The 19,033-nt window shown below is 35.7% G+C and overlaps 1 protein-coding gene across 1 annotated transcript; it reads right to left on the bottom strand.

The window, feature by feature from the left end:
- Nucleotides 1–817: 817 nt before the first annotated feature.
- LOC133313986 (putative potassium transporter 12) lies at nt 818–9,439 on the bottom strand. The gene is made up of 9 exons (XM_061515413.1): nt 9,007–9,439; nt 7,974–8,202; nt 7,634–7,882; nt 6,919–6,969; nt 4,626–4,886; nt 3,881–3,933; nt 3,609–3,723; nt 2,824–3,078; nt 818–2,333 (listed from the first exon to the last, which is right to left on the bottom strand). The coding sequence occupies exons 1-9, from the start codon at nt 9,259–9,261 to the stop codon at nt 1,279–1,281; spliced, it is 2,523 nt and encodes an 840-aa protein (XP_061371397.1). The 5' UTR covers nt 9,262–9,439; the 3' UTR covers nt 818–1,278.
- Nucleotides 9,440–19,033: the final 9,594 nt, after the last annotated feature.

Here is a 19,033-nt window from a genome sequence, read left to right as displayed (position 1 = left end):
TCTATTGTATGGTAACCTCATTTGAGCAATGTGTGCTTGTAGAGTGTTCACATTAGGCTTCGATCTTTTCTCTATGCGCTCTTCTTGAGCCATCAAGGGAGCTTCTATCTCAGCTATAGTGTAAGCGTCCGTTCTTGAAGTAATGGAGGTGACAAATGAGTCATATTCTTCATTTAAGCCATCAAGAATTGCATCAATGTGTTCTTCCACAGACACTGATGAACCTGTGGCAGCAAGAGAATCAACAATTTTCTTTACTTGAAGAAGATAGCTTGAGACCGGACCTTCCTTCTTGGTGTTCTTTAGCGCAATCTTGAGTTGCTTCACCTTTGCTTGTGTTTGCGAAACAAAGAATTCGTTGAGTTTCTGCCAGATCTGGTAGTTGGATTCACAACCTACCATTCTTGTATACAAAGCTTCAGACATGGATGAAAGCAGCCAAGACATCAGAAGTTGATCTTGTTGTTCACATAGCTCTGTTTATGCATTTGTTTCTTCAGATCTTTCGCTCTGAGGATTTCTTTTAAGCTCTGTTGTGATGAATCGTTGGAGTTTGAATCCTTTTGTGGTGGATAGCGCTTGCTGTTTCCACGGAAGAAAATTTGTCTCATCGAGTTTGAATGAGACTGGATTTGAGAAAGTGTGCAAGACATTGTTGGTGGTGGAAGATGACGCCATAGATCGATTAAGCTCTAATATCATAAAGGTATCAGAACCAGTAACAAAGAGATGAAAGTAAAAAGGGGATCTAGGGTTCAAAGAGAATTTGAGAAATGCACATATTGATTTTATTATATAAAATCAGAATGAATCAGTAACAGATACACTTGAGTATTATATAAGGACCCACATAATGTTGGTGAGTCATCTACACTAATCTAACTAAGTGCCAGCTAATCAGTAAGGTTATATTCTATCAAAGCATATTTTGGTCTATCAACTCAGAACAACTGGGGTCTAGCAGAGCTTTCGCTGGCTTGGCCCATAAAACATAAAAATGTACAAACACCAATGAATTTTTACTTTACATTATGGGTTGAGAAATGAAACAATTACACAAGCAAAGATTCTGAAACAATGTCATATATGAACTAAGTTGGCTCCATCACTTTGGTAACATGCAACACAAGCCGAGAGTTCTGAAGACAAATTACATTGGTGAGCCAACATATACTACGAAAATTTTACCAATCACTGTTGACAATAAAGAAAAATACCAATAACAGCATGTGTTTCAGACTGAGGTTGCATTGCATAATTATCAGAAAGTTGGCTCAGTCACACCATATATGTCATCCCCACTTGAATGATATTGGTGTGAGGTACTCTCATGTTTGCAGTACCTCCTCTGCAGTTCTTCCTGAGAAATGCATAGAAATAATTTATCACCAATTTCTTAAAGAAAAGAGAGTTCTTCTTTGCCCTCACAGACCCATGTCCAAGCAAATAGGTGCATCCTGATTCTATTGCTTCTCTTAGTGCTGCAAGCTCATATTCAAGACCAGGATCTTCATCTGAAGCCATGTAACTAGATGGTAATGCCGATGGAGCTTCCCAAGACGTAGAAGCTTCTGTTTCTTCTGAATTCTGACCATGCATCAGTGGAATCCTAAGCTCCTCTGCCACACTACCAGCAGGAATATCAGAATCCCTTGTATTCACTGAGACATTGTCCGTGTTGTCAGTTAAGTTTCCCTCCAATTCCAAGGCAGTTTCTTGAGCTTCTATTCTCAAGAATTTCTCAAGACTTTCAATAAGAAGTTGCTCAAATGCATGGTGATCTTCCTTCCTTACATCTTTGTAACCATACCTTGCAACACAGCGGAACATATGGTAATCTTTCGGGCAAACTCTTCGAAATAGGAACCTTTCCTCTTGAGGAACCACAGGGATTGGGACATATTTAATGCAGACAAAAACTATAGTAGAGTGAAGAGCTGGAAGGCTTAGCAAGAACTGCACAAAAATAGAGGGAATGCCATGGACAAGTTCATTATATAGCAATCCTATTCCTGGCACTCTCACTGTTCCAAGATTGGAGCCAAGTTCAAGCATCAAGTCCATTGAAACCTTCTCTCTAACTTCACTTCGGTACTTCAATACACTCCCATAGTTCCAGGTGTACATCACAGAGAGAAAAAAGGTAGCAAAGGCAAGTGGAAGCCAACCACCCTCAAAGATTTTTGATAGGACAGAAGACATGTAAGTGAGCTCCACTGAACCGAATATAATTGGGAAACAAAATGCCAAAAACAAGTTAGTCTGCCAAATTAAAAGCATTACAAGTGTCACCAAGGTGGTGCTAACCATCATGACACCAACTTCAGCAATGCCTGCAAACAATGATATGAATTGCATTAGTACAGATAAACCACAAATAGTCTTCAGTATAATGCATGCGTGCTATGTGATATCAAAATCATTTGGCTCCTTCCCTCTGTAAATTAAACATCTTTGAATTAAGGCCGCATCAAGTGTTTATGAAGTATTTGGCAGATGGTACCATCAATTATGTAAAACAAGCTCATAATACTGTAAATCCCATGATCGATGTAAATGTTCTGAATGTATTTCAACACATAAGACGTGCATTTGTGTACAGAAATGGAACACAAGTCGATTTATAATATAAATAAGAGAAAAGAAATTACAATTTACAAGTTAATCAATTGATGTTATTACATTATTTTTGCAGTTGAAATCATTAACATCAAACATATATGTAAAACCACAATATAAAAATTGTGAAATTCTGATATATTGAATCATTTTATATATAATAATTTGATAAGCATAGACAACTGAGATGGGGGGATACTTTACCATATGCATTTGCAATATCAGTAGTGCTTTGGAAGATGGAAACCACAACTATGCACATGATCATCAGAAACCAATTAATAACAGGGATATAAATTTGACCCATGAACTTTTTTGAGGTGTGAATTATCTTGAGCCTGGGGAAGCATCCCAAAGCCATAGATTGCTTTACGCATGAAAATGTAGCAGATATCATTGCTTGGCTGGCAATCATTGCGGCAAGTGTGGCTATAACAAACACAGGCCAGAAGAGACTCCCTGTTTCATACAAAGCACAAACAGTAGGTATCAACACAATTACTATGCATAACAAATATCTCATAATTATAGTTATAAGGACAAAGAGGGCGAGCCTAGAGTAGTCGCAAATTTGTTTTTCGGTGACTGAGTCATGTGACCCGGAGGTCACAGGTTCTATTCATATAATCAGCCTCTTGCAACTGCCTACTATAGACCCACACAACAAGGAGTCTGACCCTTCCCTGGACCATGCACATGGCAGGAGCTTTATAGCACCACATTGTCATTTTTTCTATATTTATAAGGACAATAATGAGAGGGCAAACCTTGGAGCAACAATAAGATTGTTCCTTGTGACGAGAAGGTTACGGGTTCAAATTTGAAAAACAATCTCTTTGTAAAAATGCAAGAGTAATGCTGTGTAAAATCAACCCTCACCCCTAACCTCGCAAGCCGGGGAGCCTTGTGCATGGGGTTTGCCCTTTTTATATGGACACTAATGACTTGTATGTATAAACACAAGCAGTCATTGTGTCAGCAAATATTACCTGGAACAGAGTCGTAGAATATCCTTGAATAAGAAGTGGGGTTCTTCACCAAATAAGCAGCTTGGCCCATATAAGCAAGGAGGAGACAGGGAAATACCATACAAGTGAAGGCAATCTGTATAAGCAATTATACAAGAGAATTAAGAAAGTAAATTGAAATAGTTATAGAAGACTTAGTAACACAAACTTAATGTTTACTCTTTTTTTCTTTTTCTTTTTTGGTATTGAATGGTTTACTCTTTGGAAAGAAACAATTTGAGGATTCAAAAAACCTGAATTGATGGTACTGTGAAATGACCCAGATCTGCAAACATTGCCTCAGCACCTGCGGAGGAATATACCAGCAAGTAATATAATTTTCTGATTCATTGTCCTGAAGTGTTGTTTATACGCATTATAAATTTCTCATCTAGAAGGACAAGAATGCATTTTTAATTTTCTGAATGATTGAAATTGCTTTGTAAATAACTTAAAAGAACAAAAACTTCATAAACAATTATAGGAATGGAAAAATGGTATAAATTAAGTGAAACCAGCTATCATTAATGTCCAGCTCTGCTTAACAAACGTAATTCGGCATGGTATTGTTTGGTGCTACATACCACAGCAAGCAGCAAGAAACAGAAAAGCAAACTTGATGTTGAGTAAAGTATCTTAAAATGGCAAAATGTCATAAATTAAATGAATGGATCTATTATCAATTTTCTGTTCTGGGCAACCACTTTCTTTACTCATTCATTAGGAATGATATCCATCTTCCCTCTTTCTAACCATTTGAGTGATCTATGTGCTATACTGGCTCACATTTCTAAACTTCTAGAGCAAACACAAGCTACAAATGAAAAATGTGGTGAGCATTGCAAACACACTAATGAAATGAAGGAAGAAGCAAAGATCATGTTCATGGGGTCAGAAAGAAGCCTATAATCTATGTTGACAAGTAAATATGTCCAAATATTATGCCAATCAATTGCAGTGCTCACAGTTTGAAGCCATGAAAAAGAGAAAAAGATATACCTGTAATGCACAGAACACAACCACCAAGAGCTGACCATGCACCTTTGCCATTATTCTTGAAGAAATAATAGATATAGACTGGATTGAATGCTCTCAAAACAGTAATATCATACTTAAGTATATTATATATTCCAATAGAACCCAGAGATAGGAACCATAAAGCAATTACAGGGGCAAACATGAAACCCACTTTACTGGTACCAAACCGCTGTATGCTGAACAAAGCCACCAGGACTACAATAGAAACACCAACAACTTCACCTGCAAGTAAGATCATGAAATACAAATCTAAGCTTTGTTGTGCAAAACGCTAATTTGTTTATTTCTGTAGTTCCATAAACTTAATTATGTAAACTTTTTCTCCTGCGGATAAACTTAATTATGTAAGGGTATTGCTCTCTCTCTCTCTCTGGCAGCAAAAATGGACTGGCCACTACACTAGTCCAACGTGAAAAATACATTCCTAAATGTTGATTTGGAAGAAGCGATTTATATGGACATTCCACCAGAGTATGTGTGCTACTCAGCCCAAAGTGATATGTAAATTGGAACGGTCTATAAATCGATTGAAACAGTCTCCTCGTGCCTAGTTTGGTCATTTCAGCTCAGCAATGAAAAGGTACGATTACTATCAAAGCAACTCAAACCATAAATTATTCCTGAAGTAATGTGAGGCAAGATAACAACCTTGATTATATATGTACATGATATGGTTATCTTGAGGAGATCTCAGAACCCCAAGAAAGGCCAGCAGAAGAGTTTTGAGACGGAAAATCTAAGAGGATTGAAATACTTCTTGGGAATTGAAATCGCTAGATCAAAGGCATTTTCTTGTATCTGAGGAAATATGTGCTAGACTTATTATCCGAGGTTAGGATGTTGAGTGCAAACCAGTTGATACCCCCATAGTCTAAAACCATAGGCTTGGTTAGTACCCAGATCAAGTTCCTACTAATAAGGGTCTCTACTTTGCAAAAAAAGCCATCTTGAGATAGAATAGTTTACAGATGCAGACTGGGCAAACAACATCACAGACAGAAAATCCACATCAAGATATTTCATTTGTGGGAGGTAACTTGGTTACATGAAGGAGCAAGAAACATAAGGTGGTTGTCTTGTCAAGTGGAGAGTTGTGTGAGTTATTATGGCTAAAAAGGTTGATGACAGAACTTGGTTTCACACCAAAAACTAAAATGAGATTGTTCTATGATAACAAAGCAGCAATTGATACTCACAACCCAATCCAACATGTGAAGTTGATAGATATTTCGTGAAACGAAATTTAGAGACAAGGGTATTCAGCTACCCTCTTTCAAATTTGAAGATCAGTTGGCAGACATATTGACAAAAGCAGTATCCGGTAAAATCTTCCATACCTCGCTTGCCACGTTGGGTATTGTAAAGAACCAATTCAACCCAAGAGCTTAAGCTCTTGGGTGAGGCTACATTAATGGTTTTATATATCTCAACATGCCCCCTCACATGAGAGCCCACTGGGCTTGAAGGGTGGACAATGTACAGGTCCATCTACCTGTGCGAACAAAGAAATTCCACTTGAAAGAAAGTGGGGGGCGGCGAGGATCGAACCCGGGACACGAGGCTCTGATACCATGTAAAGAACCAATTCAACCCAAAAGCTTAAGCTCTTGGGTGAGGCTACATTAATGGTTTTATATATCTCAACAGGTATCAAAGACATCTTTTCACCCACTTGAGAGTGTTAGCATGAGTTGTAATAGCTCTAATTTAGGAGTCAGGCAGGAGATATAATTGCTATAATTTAGGAGCCAAATTAGGAGTCATATTTTAATCACTTGTATGTATTATATATATATATATATATGTATGTATGTATGTATGTATGTATGTATTGTAAGTGAGGAAATAAAAAAGAAGAAAAGGAGATGTTTTTATCAGATTTAACTGGATTCATATCTTGTAATTTTCTGATTGGCTATTAATTATGTAGAATAGTTGAACCAACGTTAAAAGGCCACGAGTTCATATCTCCATAGATATGTGGATACTTTGATCATAAAGTTATATCTTCCTAAAAGAAAGCAAGCAGTAGCCACAAGAATTTCCATCAAAAGCTAACATGTAAAAGAAGTTTTCCTATATTCACAATACGTGGAAAAAACAGAAAGTGACTCGGAATTGCATAACAAACCCCCTCCCTAATTTTATGAGTTTTCTCATCTTTGCTTATATTATATATCTATTATTTCTTTTCTTCGTCCAGAAAATAAAATAAAATGTAGAATTCTTGGATAGTAAAGGAAAGTATACCTACCTGTACCAAATCCATTTATTTGACCCTGCAGACCACTTATGGCAGACATCACTGCAACAAAGAAGCACCACGGTTATACTTAAGTTGCACTACAATCAAAAAATTTCTTAACATCAGTCCTACGTTGACATTAAAAATGATAAACAAATAACAAAAATTCGAAGGAGGAGGAATGGTGGTATGTTATCTGAAAAGGACAGTGGAAGCAAAGTGCCAATACAATCAGTAGTCTAGTCCCTATAAGAAATCACAACTGCAGCCCCACAAAGAGGGGGCTGCATATAGTTAGTGTGCTCCTCGTTAATAGTTGGAGGATTTAGAGCCAGAAATTAGACCATCACCTCATTAGAGAGATGTTCAGCATTAAAGAAGCTAACATCTATAATAAATCTTCTTTTTGTACACAGGATGTCATTAGGATGGCAGTCCAATCCTTACAATATCGTACACTTACCAAATCGAGAATTCAAATTAAAATCTCAGATTAGAAATCAAGAGACTGTTCTGGCAGACAATTTCAGAAAGCCACTTGATTGATATTAGTGGACTTCTATAGTGATTAGCTAAGAGATTTACTGTGAGTGCTATAATTAGTATGACAAGTTTAGCTCAGAGACAAATGTTTATGGTCAAATTTCATGCCAGCATTGATCATATGATACAAACCAAAAATTTACAACAGAATTTCATGTCAAAAAGTAACTTGCTTATGTACCTGATATTGCTGGGGTTAGAATACCATCTCCAATAATCAAGGAAGTTCCCAGAAGAACCAACACCAACAATAGGTTTTTCAAAGTGTTTTTCGTTTCCAAAATTTCCTTTATTTTTAAAGCCCTTTCCAATTCTGGAGTAGGCAGTTTGAGCTTAAAACTAGAGATCTGTTCATCAGCTTGTTGACGATTTGGAAGCAGATTCACATTTGCATACCTGCAAATCAGCGAGTATAGCGCAAAAGTTCCTCCTACAGTTGAGCCAATAATGTATAATGTGATTTACAATACGTCTGAATGAACCAAAGTAGGTAATTCTGAGTGGGAAAGTAAACATCTTACCTTCTCCATTATCATTTGCTTTGAGGACTATAAAAACATATTTGGCTAATGGAATAAGGGCTATTGTATACATTACTAATGATAACGCCCCCAAGATATCAACATCTGATCCAATTGGAACCTTGCTGAAGACATCAGCAAAAACATATAGAGGACTTGTTCCCATGTCACCATATACCACACCAAGAGTCTTAAATGCTAATACAAGAGTTGGCCAAATGGAAACGTCCTGATTCACATAAGTACAAAAGATTAAAAAGAGTGAGGTGAAGGTGACTATATATGTACACTGTTAAATAAATGATGAAGTGGAAGTTAACACTGTAGAGTGTCTATTAGAAATGTGGAAGTGAGCATGAGAAAATCTCTAACATTCAAATGCTCCATGAATTCACAATTATTAGTGTAGTTGCAATTGGCTATGCCATCTTACAAATGTTTAACCTTCAACTGCTTCCTCAGCCAGGAAATTTTTTTATAAGAAAAGTAATTGGCATGAGGAAAAGCAATTTCATAAATGCCCAAAGCAGTCGCATGCATGCACAATTGCATTGACTACAATAATTTCGTTAAAATAGAAGACCTTGCATTTCTATACACTCATCTCATGGCCACTGTGTTAGTTTCAACTGTTAAGTGTTCACTAATATTCCCAAACTCTGAGGCTTAGGTTCCTGAAACCTATATCTTCTAATTTGTTCATTTCTTTTCTTTAGGGTATGTGGTTCTTTTATTTTTAGACTTTCAATTCAACTCATTGACAGGGTAGCTTTTGAAATCTCTGACTTTCTTTTTCAACACAACTATACTAATTATTCATATCATCAATCACCCCATTACTTCCCAAACATCTTTCAATGTCCAAAGAATCTGACAAAATCAAATTGGTGTTTTTACTAAATAACACATAGCACAGATCATGAATATTTTATAATACATTAAAAAAAAGATAAACATTTAAAGTGTTATTCTAGCTAAGTATTTGTTGTCCCCAAGAACTTAAAAGAAATGATAAAACCTCAAAAAAATTTACCTTGTGATGTTGATCATGAGTTCCAGCAATCTCCATGGCTTCAACATCAAAAGAATCAACTCTCTTGGGCTTCTTGATAAGCCTCCTCCTGATTGAACCATAGCCTTCTCTACCATGGTGCTTAGACCATGGAAGTACCTCATCCCAGTCCACTTCACTGCCATCAACCCACCTTGACTCACTGCTCCCGCCACTGCTGCTATTGCTTCTACCCAACAACCTCACACCACTCTCTTCAATCTTATCCACCTTCATTCTTCCACAAAACCACCACTACCAGCAAAGAAATCAAATACCCAGTTGCCAAATTGAAATCAGCTTTTGAAAGTGTGGAACTTTATCAGCAAATTCTGATAATTTTTTAGATAAAAGTTCATCTTTTTTTTCTGCTTAATCTTGGACCAATGGATACGTGAAGTACAGATCTTAGTTGATGTTAAGGTTGAAACTTGAAACATTCCAATAGCCTGTTTTGCCAATGCCGGGATATAATCATTAATAAATAGAGACAGGACAAGGAAACATTGGATATTATTTACAAACACAAGTATCGGTTTACAAATTTTTTTATAAATTTTTATAAATTATATTATCTTACACTATTTTTTTTTCAAGAAAAATATAGTGTAAGTTAGTGTTCTCTTAAGAGAAAATGTAATTTGTAAGAGTTTATACATAAAAAAATTTATAAATATAATTTGTCCTTTTTTTCAAATAATAATAATATTAACAATGAAGGAGAATCAAAGCAAATTAAAAAAATAAAAAAAAGGAGAATTCATTTGAATTAACAGAAAATTCTTTTTATTAGGTAAATCTGAAAAGCTAAAGATGAGATCATGAGAGTGTCTTGTTATATATTAGATAAAATGTACGAAAATATTATCTTTCTATAAAATTGATGGTGGACCTTAATATAGTATATGTAATTATTAATAATTACTAAAAGGTCCTTTTAAAGAAAATATTTCTTATCATGTGTGTTTATTTTATGGGAAAAATGTTTCCGCAGTTAATACAGAGAAATTGTCTACATTTATTCCTAAAATAACGTCGTTTTGGTATTAAAATCTTAAAAAATTATAAATATAAAGACTATTATAACTCTAAAATAAATTAAAATATTAAAAATACCATGATTTTCGACCCAAAACGACGTCGTATTGGCTTACTGCAGATAATTTATCTGCAGAAGAAATGAACCTTTATTTTATTTATTTAATTAATTTTATCTAAAATATCCTTATTTTATTAATCAAGTATGTAGTATGAAAAATTATATAAAACTAATTAAATAAAGTTCATTAGATAGCATTTATATTTATTTTTTTATTTTTGTTTTTATCCGTGTAATGGGCATGTGGCCCGCCTCGATTGGGACTGTCTTTGTCGCCATTGGAATAATTAAAAAGGAGACAGCGAATATCTGCACAGCACTCCTAACTCCTAAGGACTGAGGGATCCCAAAAATAAAAAAAATAAAAAAAAAATCACTTTTTAGTTGTTCAATTATTTGAAAGTTATTTTTAAAGGAAAATAATATTAAATGGGTAACATGATCTTTAAAGAATAAAAAGTTAAAAACATTCAATAATATATTCAGTTTTTCAATATTAAATTTATTAATCATAAATGTGCTTCTATCTATCATTTGTTATTAGATTAAATATATTTTTGGGTTCCTAACAAAAAACACGGTCTCACTTTAGTTCCTTACAAAAAAAAAATTAATCAGTTGGTTCCTAACAAATTTAAAGTGGACCCATTTTAGTCCTTTTGAGGGACTAATATGGGTCTTTTTTGAAATTATGAGGACCACAATTTCAACTAAATGGGTCCACTTTGAACTTGTTAAGGACCAACTGACTAATTTTTTTTATAAGGGACTAAAGTGGGGACCGTATTTTTTTGTTAGGGACCAAAAAGGATATTTACTCTTGTTATTATTTAAAAATTATTTTTCTAACTTCAGATAACACAAAAATTGATTTTTTACTTTTAAAAAAATTAATTATATTAAAATATATACTTCTATGATATAGTTTATTTTCAAAAAATTAAAATATTACTTTTCTAACTTAAAAAAACATAAAAATTAATATTTTACTTTTAAAAAAAATTATTATAAATTTTTTAAATGTGACTTTTATTTAAAAAAATACTTTTTCAAGAAGCTTATGTAGCCATTGGCTTTATTTTTTGTTGGTGGGTGGTATAATATAAATTATGTGGAGTCATGTGAAATAATACAAAAGGAATTAAGAAGCAATCCAACAAAAGCATCAAGAATTGCTTAACCCAAGTCCATATTTCAAACTTGAAGCTAAGTCCAAGACCCTTTATAATATATTTTTAGGACTTAGAAAGATTATAAGATATTTTATAAGTGCATTGCATGAACTCAAAGTAATGTTTCAAATTGCACGAGTCAAGAGCACATTCACATTGGAAGCACTCTATGAAACACAAGGAAAATGCTTTTTACATATTTTAATATCCTAAACCATTTTTCCTAGAGTCATTTAAAATTTAAAGGCAACAACAACCATAAGGACTAACATCAATGGCGGCTGAAGAAGAGAATGGAACCATGACTGCACTCTACCGTAGAAAAAGTGGAGCTTAGGTAGCAGGAAGAAAGTAGGAAGGTACCAGAAGGAAGAACCAAGAGGAATCAAAGGTGACCGTAAGCACTTTGAGTGATAGTTGATGTGGTGATACTATTGTGATGTATGATTTTTGTATAGATATACTGTATTTTGACTTTGTTATATCTGTTGTTTATTGGATAATAACAATTTTAACAGTAACATTGAGGGTGATTTAACACCTTTACTTAGGATTTAAAAAAGGGAAAAATCAATGTAGTTACCATGAAAATTCTAAATAAAGAAATCTTGTTTCCTCTCTGATAAGAGCAGGAATTCGAAACGAACAGAGAAACAATTTCTTATTCAATAATACCAACCAATTCTGTTACATAGTGTTATATACCCAATTCACGACACCTTACAAGAGTCTAACTACCATATGAAGACACATATGCTTACAACAGATTATTAATGACACATCACAAGCCCATAACTGCCTAAGCTTGACACCTGTACCTACATTACACAACTCAATAGTAATCGACAGCCCAACTAGGAGCCCCAACTATTCTCTTGGGCCTAGCCTGCTGAGTTTCATCATGGTTAGTTGCATCTGCCTCTTGCTCAGTTGCATTTGCTCCTGCATCCGTATCACTCTTCCTCCCTTCAAAAGGGACCTTGACCACAAGGTCCAAACTCAGGATAAAACTGACGGAGGTCTTCCTCATTCTCCCATGTGGCATCTTCAAGTAAAGAGTGGGACCACTGGACAAGCCATTGCCTCATTAGTGATCTTTGCTGAGTTAAGTCTCGTGAGCTAAGGACAGCTACTGGATGCTGTAATGGTTAGTTGTCCCGGTAAGTAGTGGGTAAATCAAATACAGGAACATTTGGATTGCCAATAAATGGTTTCAAAACAGAAATGTGAAAGGAAGGATGGATACGAGATTCTGGAGGCAATTCTAGTTGATAAGCAACTCTGCTGAGTACCTTCTTGACAGAAAATGGTCCATAATATCGTTTAGCAAGTTTTTGATTACACCTTCGTGCCAAAGAAATCTGCCTATAAGGCTGGAGTTTAACTAAAACCAAGTCTCCCACAGCCAATTCCTTATCTCTCCTATGCTTATCAGCAATGACCTTCATTCCGTTTTGGGCTGCTTGCAAATGATGCTTAAGATCTGTAAGGAGTTCATTCCTGTGAGAAAGCATTTCATCTAGAGCATCAACTCGGACTGAACCTTGATTATAGGATGGAATCAAAGTAGGCTGTTTCCCATACAAGGCTTCAAAGGGTGACATGCCTATGGAAGAGTGATTGGTTGTGTTGTAATGCAATTCAGCCCATCCAAGGTACAAGGACCACTTCTTATTTTGATCATGGCAGTAAGCCCTCAGATATTGCTCCAAATACCGGTTTGTAACCTCAGTTTGGCCGTCGGTTTGTGGATGGTAAGCTGAGCTCATTTTCAAGGTAGTTCCACTTAATCTGAATAATGAAGACCAAAATTGGCTAACAAATATTATCAGATACCAGGGACTTAGGAAACCAATGCAGTTTAACCACAATGTCACAGAAAAGTTTAGCCACAGAAGATGCAGTATAAGTGGCTGGAAGAGGCCCAAAGTGGGCATACTTAGTTAACCGATCCACAACCACCAATATAGCAGAAAATCCAGCTGATAAGGGCAGTCCTGTGATGAAATCAAGGCTAAGATCCTCGAATACGCCTTCTGGAACTGGTAAAGGATGTAAAAGGACCAATGGAGGAGTGGTTGCTGTTTTAACATATTGACATGTTGGACACTCCTTCACAAATGTAATAACATCCTTGCGCATGTGATTCCAGAAAAAAGAAGCTGACAACCTCAAAAATGTTCGAGTGATGCCTGCATGACCTCCTAGGGGTGAAGAGTGTGCCTCCCGAATTAGAATCTGCTTCAAGGAAGATGTAGGACTAATAAGATACCTTCCTTTCTGGTATAATAAGCCATCTCGAAAGGTGATAGATTGATCCATACAATTGTTGTTTAAGAGCTGCTGCTGTATATCTAGGAGATATGAATCTGAATTGTTCTCCTCACGAAGTTGGTCCATAATTGCATAAGTTGGATTTGAAACCAAACACAACAGGGAAGCTTCAACAACTGAGCTATCTTCACAGCTTCTGGACAAAGCATCAGCCACGATATTGGAGGCTCCACTCTTATATTCAATAGTGAAGTCAAAGCCTAGGAGCTTGCACACATACTTTTGCTGCTCAGGTGTAGAAATCGTTTGTGTCAAGAGCTCTTTAAGACTTCTATGATCTGTTTTTATGACAAATTTGGATCCAAGTAAATAATGTCTCCAACGCTTAACAACTTCAGTGACAGCATATAATTCTCGTACGTAGGTAGATGCCACTTGCATTCTTGGTCATAATTTCTTGCTAAAATACGAAATGGGTCTGCCTTCCTGCAACAAAACAGCTCCCACACCAGAATTAGAAGCATCTGATTCTATAATGAAAGGTAAGGCAAAATTAGGAAGACGTAGCACAGGAGTTTCATTCATGACCTTCTTAAGAGTTACAAAGGCATCTTCCACCTCCGGTAACCAATGGAAGGAATCACTCTTGAGCAAATCAGTGAGGGGTGTGGCTAAGGAGGCATATTATTGCACAAAACGCCTATAATATCCTGTCAATCCCAAAAAAACCTCTAAGCTGCTTGATTGTGCGTGGAATGGGCCATTGAATCATGGCTAAAATCTTGTTAGGATCAGCTTGGACACCATTTCCAGAAACCACATGGCCAAGGTACTCTATTGTTTCCACCCCAAATGAACACTTACTGAGTTTGACATAAAAACCATTATCCAAGAGACATTGCAATGTTGTCCTCAAGTGGCTTATAAGATCCAGCAAGGTAGCACTATACACTAATATGTCATCAAAAAAAACAATAACAAACCGTCGAAGATGACCTCTAAACATGTGGTTCATTGCAGCCTGAAAAGTAGAAGGTGCATTGGTTAAGCCAAAAGGCATAACCAAGAATTCATAATGACCCTCATGGGTCCTAAAGGCTGTTTTGAAAATGTCTTCTGGGTTTACTCTTATTTGATGATATCCATTGCGCAAATCAAGCTTGGAAAATACCCTGGCTCCATACAATTCATCCATCAACTCTTCAATTGCAGGAATGGGAAAACGGTCCTTGATAGTGATGTTGTTGAGCTGCCTATAGTCAATACACATCCGCCATGTACCATCTTGTTTCTTTACTAAGAGGACAGGAGAAGAATATGGACTTCTACTCTCACGGATATAGCCAGCATTCAAAAGGTCAGCTACCTGTTTCTCTATCTCCGTTTTCTGATGATAAGCATATCTATAAGGTCGAACAGATATGGGTTGAGCATCAGGCACCAAATGAATGGTGTGATCACAGATTCTAGGTGGAGGCAAAGCTGATGGAACCTTGAAAATAGCACTATACTCAACCAAGATCTCCCAAAGCACCTTAGGAACCTGTGACTGCAAGGATTACAATTCAACAGGAATTTGTTGTTCTTCCCCAAAACAAACCAACAATGAGGAATCTTGCTTTTTCACAGATGTTCCATGTAGCACTACTCGCTGGTTGCACCATTGAAACTCCATAGTCATGAGAGTATAATCATGTAGGACCCTGCCCAATGTAGCCAACCACCCAATGCCCAAGATAACCCCCAACCTCTGAAGATCAATAACCCAAAGATCTACTACAAAATGGTGTCCCTGAATTAAGAGTGGCACATCATGGCATTTCCTATCACAAGTCATGATCTCACCATTTCCCAAATGCACTCTCATCCGATTGGTTTTTATCATGGATAAACCAAGTGAATCAGCAATCTCACGATTAATAAAATTGTGAGAACTCCCTGAGTCAACCAATACAGCCACAGTTTTACCCCTCATCTGTATGGAAAATTGCAAGGCTCGTGGGTTACCTTCTTCAGCCATAGAGTGTAAAGCTGCATCTCCTCCATCTGTTGGGATAGCATCCGGTTGCCAAACAATGTGTTCATCCAAATCTACATCCACATCCTCTACTTCTCCAATCATCATAAGCATTCGGGATTGACACTTATGCCTTGATGTCCACTTTTCATCACAATAATAGCAAAGACCCTCTTCGTTTCTGCATAGCTTCATGTGATATCTTCTTGTAGGCAGGAGATGGTGCAGGTAATGCAAGTAACTTGGTAGGTGGAGTGAATTGAGGCAATTGTGAAGCAGGTGCTAATTGTGAACTGCTCAATGCTGGCCGAAATGAACTAGTTTTGGAATGAGTAGAAGATGAGGTACGAAGTTCATCATGGTGAGCTGCATATGCGACTGCCAATTGCATTGCCTGATGAAGAGACGTGGGTTTGTGAAACTGAATTGCCCTCCTCAAATCAGCTTGCAAGCCAGATAAGAAAAAACTGGCGAGAACCTCATCAGAAAACTCAGTAACCTGATTAATTAAGGCTTCAAAGTCTCTAATGTAATCACTCAACGAACAAGTTTGAGAGAGTTTAGAAAGAACTCCCCTTAAATCCATATAAGCCTCTGCTCCAAATCTCTGTCGCAGTGCTACTTTAAAATCAGTCCAAGATTTAAGAGTACCTCCTTTATAAAGCCATTGATACCACGGTCCAGCCATGCCTTCCATCTTCAATCCAGCGAGTTGAATCTTGTACTCCTCCGGCATATTTTGAAGAGAAAACAGCATCTCCGCTTTAAAGATCCAACCATTTGGGTCAACACCAACAAACGAAGGAAAATCCATGCGGACGAACTTAAAGAAGGAACGAGGATCATGATGATCTCCGCGAATATCACTGCGAACATTGGAAACCGAAGAATTCGTAGAATCTGACAAAGGAATAGGGTTTCGTTGGACACCAGAATCATGAGCACGAGTTTCCAATCCCATCACCGCAGCATGAATTTGCTGAAGTTGAGTATTGAAGGTTGCTATATGTGCTTGATTATCATCCAATCGCTGCTCGATACGAAGCCGAAAGGCTCCAAATTCTTCTGCAAGTTCTTGCACCTTCATGGTTGCAAGTGTTGGAGAAGAAGGTGAAAGCACCAATTGATAAGAGCAGGAATTCGAAACGAACAGAGAAACAATTTCTTATTCAATAATACCAACCAATTCTGTTACACAGTGTTATATACCCAATTCACGACACCTTACAAGAGTCTAACTACCATATGAAGACACATATGCTTACAACAGATTATTAATGACACATCACAAGCCCATAACTGCCTAAGCTTGACACTTGTACCTACATTACACAACTCAATAGTAATCGACAGCCCAACTAGGAACCCCAACTATTCACTTGGGCCTAGCCTGCTGAGTTTCATCATGGTTAGTTGCATCTGCCTCTTGCTCAGTTGCATTTGTTCCTGCATCCGTATCACTCTCCTCATTCTCTTATTTCTCTCGCTTTTACTTTCCCTCTTCTCTATTACACGATAGAACCAAAGTTCTATCAATAACATAGAAATTAAACTAAAACATTAAAAATAATTTTCATATTTCACGTGTATGGTATACTAAGATGGAACCATACTATAGGTTCATCCCCGATTGAATTCTTTCACTAGTGTGAATATCATCATGTTTCATACTCAAAATAATTCAGTAATAAACTCTTTGCCTTAGATAAAGTTGTAATGTACCAGGGCTAACATGTCTTCAACTAATTAGTGTATTATTCTCATAAATCTTTCTTTAAAAAAAAAATAAAACATAAATTAAAATATATGTATACATTCACATAGTTCTAATAACTTGAAAATCTAATATTAATATTTTATTTTATTTTTGGTAAATTAATATTAATATTTTCTAAATCATTTCAATAATATTATTACACCTTTTAAATATTCAAGCTATAAAATACAATTCATAGCTATTCCATAAAAATTAAAGAATTAATAATTATAATAAAATTTAAAGGAAATTTTTTAGCTTTGCTACAAATCATATTTTCAATTAAAATGTGTTTTGAGATAAAGTAATAATAGCCCATCTTATGAAAATAATAAAAAATAACAGTTTATTTATATATGAATAATTGACTTTCACTAATTTTATATCAATAATTGACTTTTACGCGATTTAATGTGACATGATATGATTTTTTTTAAATATTATTATCTATTTTTTTTGTAAATATCAATATGTGTTTGAAGTTCTTGTTGGGTCACGGGGTGAGTGATAAACCTCTAGTTTATCATATTTTAAGGCCTAAAATTATATGAATTATCTAGTCAAATGCATGAGAATTATGGTTAATTAGTGGGGAAGATGCCTAATATTTACAACGCTCTCGTAGTTAAGGGTCAAGATACTTTTGGTCAAATATGAACTAAATAATTAATTTTTTTGCTTGTTTTGAAGGTAAATTAGTATAAATTGGAGCAAACATGTGTAGAATCAAAGTGATGATGTGGTTGATACACTTGATGATGTCATGTCAACATAGTTTTGATGATAACAAACTAACTTAAAGAAAGAAACTCAAGAGCTTTAAAAGAAGCAACATCCAAAAGAATCCAAGTCTATGTGAAAGCAATGCAAAGTCAAGCATCAAGTCTCAAAGCAAGAAGCTAAGTCCAAGATCTCATTGGTATACATATTTAGGACTTAGGGAAGTTATATAAAGGTGTATAACATATAGCATTGCATGAGCTCAAGTCATTCATATAATTGAAGGGTAATACTTTTCTTATGTTGCATAAAAGAAGTATTATCTCCTACTCAAACAATAAATAGGAGAGAGAAAAAAGTTGGAGGTGACAGAAAAAAATTCTTGTGAGACCCATTTGAAAAATGTGAGTGTAGGAGATAATACTTCTCTTATGTAACATAAGAAAAGTATTATCCATAATTGAATAATCTTAAAGTGCTTAAAAACCTTGGTTTAATAAGTCAAAAGTGAATCAAAAGGTTTTTAACATAATTTCAGCACATGAGCAATCTTGTACAATGTAAACACATATGTTCACAATCTTGAAATTTTATTTGAACTTGAAAGAATACATCTTGAACACTAAGCATTGAAAAATGACAAAATGAACGTTTAATATGTCAAAATTTGTTTGGAAAGGTATTTACATGAATTGAACACTTAGAAATAGTTTCCATACCCAATTACATGTGTTCCAAGTGATAGAAGCCTTTTTAAATGGAAAGAATTCCAGATTTCATGCAAAAAAGGTGTTGCCATGAAATATTCGGATATTGGATTTTCAATACCCGGATATGATATCTGGATATCAATATCCAGATATTAGCCCGAGAAATATCCGTATATGTACGAACACCAACGATTATAAACGACTATAAACGCTAGTTTTTGTTGAAGATGTCATTATATATACTTACATCGACAGTAATGA

This window comes from Gastrolobium bilobum, unplaced genomic scaffold (assembly GCF_033153095.1).
Source record: "Gastrolobium bilobum isolate Gb01-03AN ecotype WA unplaced genomic scaffold, APGP_CSIRO_Gbil_v1 utg35590, whole genome shotgun sequence".
Lineage (NCBI taxonomy): Eukaryota > Viridiplantae > Streptophyta > Magnoliopsida > Fabales > Fabaceae > Gastrolobium > Gastrolobium bilobum.
Note: the sequence above shows the minus strand (reverse complement) of the source record. Positions and strands in the feature narration are given on the sequence as shown.

Bases quoted from the DNA above. Each gene is read 5' to 3' on its own strand.
- LOC133313986 (XM_061515413.1), bottom strand. From the start codon at position 9,261: ATGAAGGTGGATAAGATTGAAGAGAGTGGTGTGAGGTTGTTGGGTAGA. The intron at 6,970-7,633 runs GTACATAAGCAA...TCTTTGTTGCAG, and splicing joins TCTAACCCCAGCAATATCAG to TGATGTCTGCCATAAGTGGT. The intron at 3,724-3,880 runs GTTTTTTGAATC...TTGCTTATACAG, and splicing joins TCACAGTACCATCAATTCAG to ATTGCCTTCACTTGTATGGT.